Here is a 1,699-nt window from a genome sequence, read left to right as displayed (position 1 = left end):
TCATGTATGTGGATGCTTCCTGGACTAGCATTAGCTGGTAGGTTCCCGCTAGAGCTTGCTGTGGAAGGCTTGCAGGGGTTCTGTAATACAGAGCAGGTCATCTAAGGAGCACTGATAAGCACTGAGATGGAAGTGCATTTAAATAGCAAACTTCATAGTTGTCAACAACTTGCATTGTACTATACCGAGTGCCCAGAAGTGGACCATGACCTGAAAAGTTCTGTATTTAAAAGACAGACTGAACTGGGAGGAATTTCAGCCAAGTGAGTAATCTTGTTTTGTTATACTAGCTCTTAATGAGCACTGTGAGAGGAATGGTTTTAACAGTTTAAGTGCTTGTAGTAGTTTATCAGACCGGGCTATGCAGGTTAATATGACACACTCACGTTGCCCATACACAAGTGGAGATAGGACTAGGAGGTTGCAATGAGGGAGGTCTGAGACTTGTAGAAAAGCAAATGGGAGAATGGCCAAAAACACAGGCGAAGCTCTGGTTGTGTGTTCTTTGACTTGAAGGAAATCTAAGCTGAATGTGGCAAGGAAAACCACCGCTAAGAGGATTTGGAGAACAGGAGTCATACAGTAAAGTTAACAGGAAAATTAACTTGATTAATAGTGACTTTTTTTTTTCCAAAAAGTTCCCTACTAGGTCAAAATACTTTTAATGCTAGTGTAATAACTCAAGTGATTTGTTATTTGCTCAGCCTATAATGCATATATGCGTCTTTGGCTTTTTCTTTACACTGTCTGCAGGGAAAGGAAGTAAATAAACCTGAGTCGTCTCCTCTTTATATCTGGAATCCCTTTGAACAAGACCTTAATATCAGCAAGAATGTTAATCAGCCACAGCTGGAGAAATTTGTAGCTATGGCCAGAGAAAGTGCCTGGATTTTACAGAAGGAAGGGAAAACTCAGCAAATGATCAATAAAGAGCCTTGGGGACTGGCAGCCCTACTGATACCATTTGGAAAAACTAATCCCAGCAAGATGAAGAATAGAATGAAAGGAATAGGAAGTGAAACAATCAGAACCCTCTTGGACTCTTTAAAGTTAAGTAATGCAAACAGTCTACAAAAAGCAGTGGGAAAGTGACTTTCAGCACAGAAACACAGTAGCTGATACTCTGGTTTAGGAATTGAATGTGACACACAGTCCGAAGAACATTACTTTTAATATTTCTATTATGGTGAAATGGAGAGTCAAATGACCTCTGCTTTCCATTGTGATGCTTTCTGTACATGTCTGCTTGCTTTCTGTACATTTTTCTCCTCCTTACTCTTCAATTTTCCATCAGTTTTATGAATGAAGAGTATTCAAATGCAAGTTTTACAGATACGTTTTGGATGCAGCCTTCAGTTGGGTACTCTTTAAAAAAAAAAAAAGGCGATGACTAACAGGAGCAGCATGGGAAAAAGCCTTTGGAAATTCTGTTGGTAAACATACAAATAATATGCTAAGTAAAAGCTCAAGAAACAACCACCTTTCAGTGAAACCACACTTTATAAGAAGATGAATATTTGAACTGTTGCTTCCATTCCAGTCGTGTTCTGGAAGCCAGGAAAACCAAAGTGCATGTGTCTATTTTTGCAGTTGTTTTCCATTCATGTAGATAGTGCCAAGACAAAATAAAGAGAATGGAATTGGATAGTAAGGTTTGCAGTTTTATAAAGCATTGCTCTCCAATGGTAGTGCAACTGTT

The 1,699-nt window shown here is 39.0% G+C and overlaps 1 protein-coding gene across 1 annotated transcript in view; it reads left to right on the top strand.

The window, feature by feature from the left end:
• The window catches only part of MTPAP (mitochondrial poly(A) polymerase), a 14,074-nt gene extending 12,582 nt beyond the window's left edge, over positions 1-1,492 (top strand). Inside the window, exon 9 of the mRNA XM_009895110.1 lies at positions 754-1,492. Within this exon, the coding sequence (XP_009893412.1) occupies positions 754-1,092 (339 nt within the window). The 3' untranslated portion in view covers positions 1,093-1,492. The remainder of the gene's footprint in view (positions 1-753) is intronic.
• Positions 1,493-1,699: the final 207 nt, after the last annotated feature.

This window comes from Charadrius vociferus, unplaced genomic scaffold (genome assembly GCF_000708025.1).
Source record: "Charadrius vociferus isolate BGI_N301 unplaced genomic scaffold, ASM70802v2 scaffold61, whole genome shotgun sequence".
Classification (NCBI taxonomy): domain Eukaryota; kingdom Metazoa; phylum Chordata; class Aves; order Charadriiformes; family Charadriidae; genus Charadrius; species Charadrius vociferus.
The sequence above is the reverse complement of the archived record's forward strand: the minus strand, read 5'-3'. Positions and strand labels throughout refer to the sequence as shown.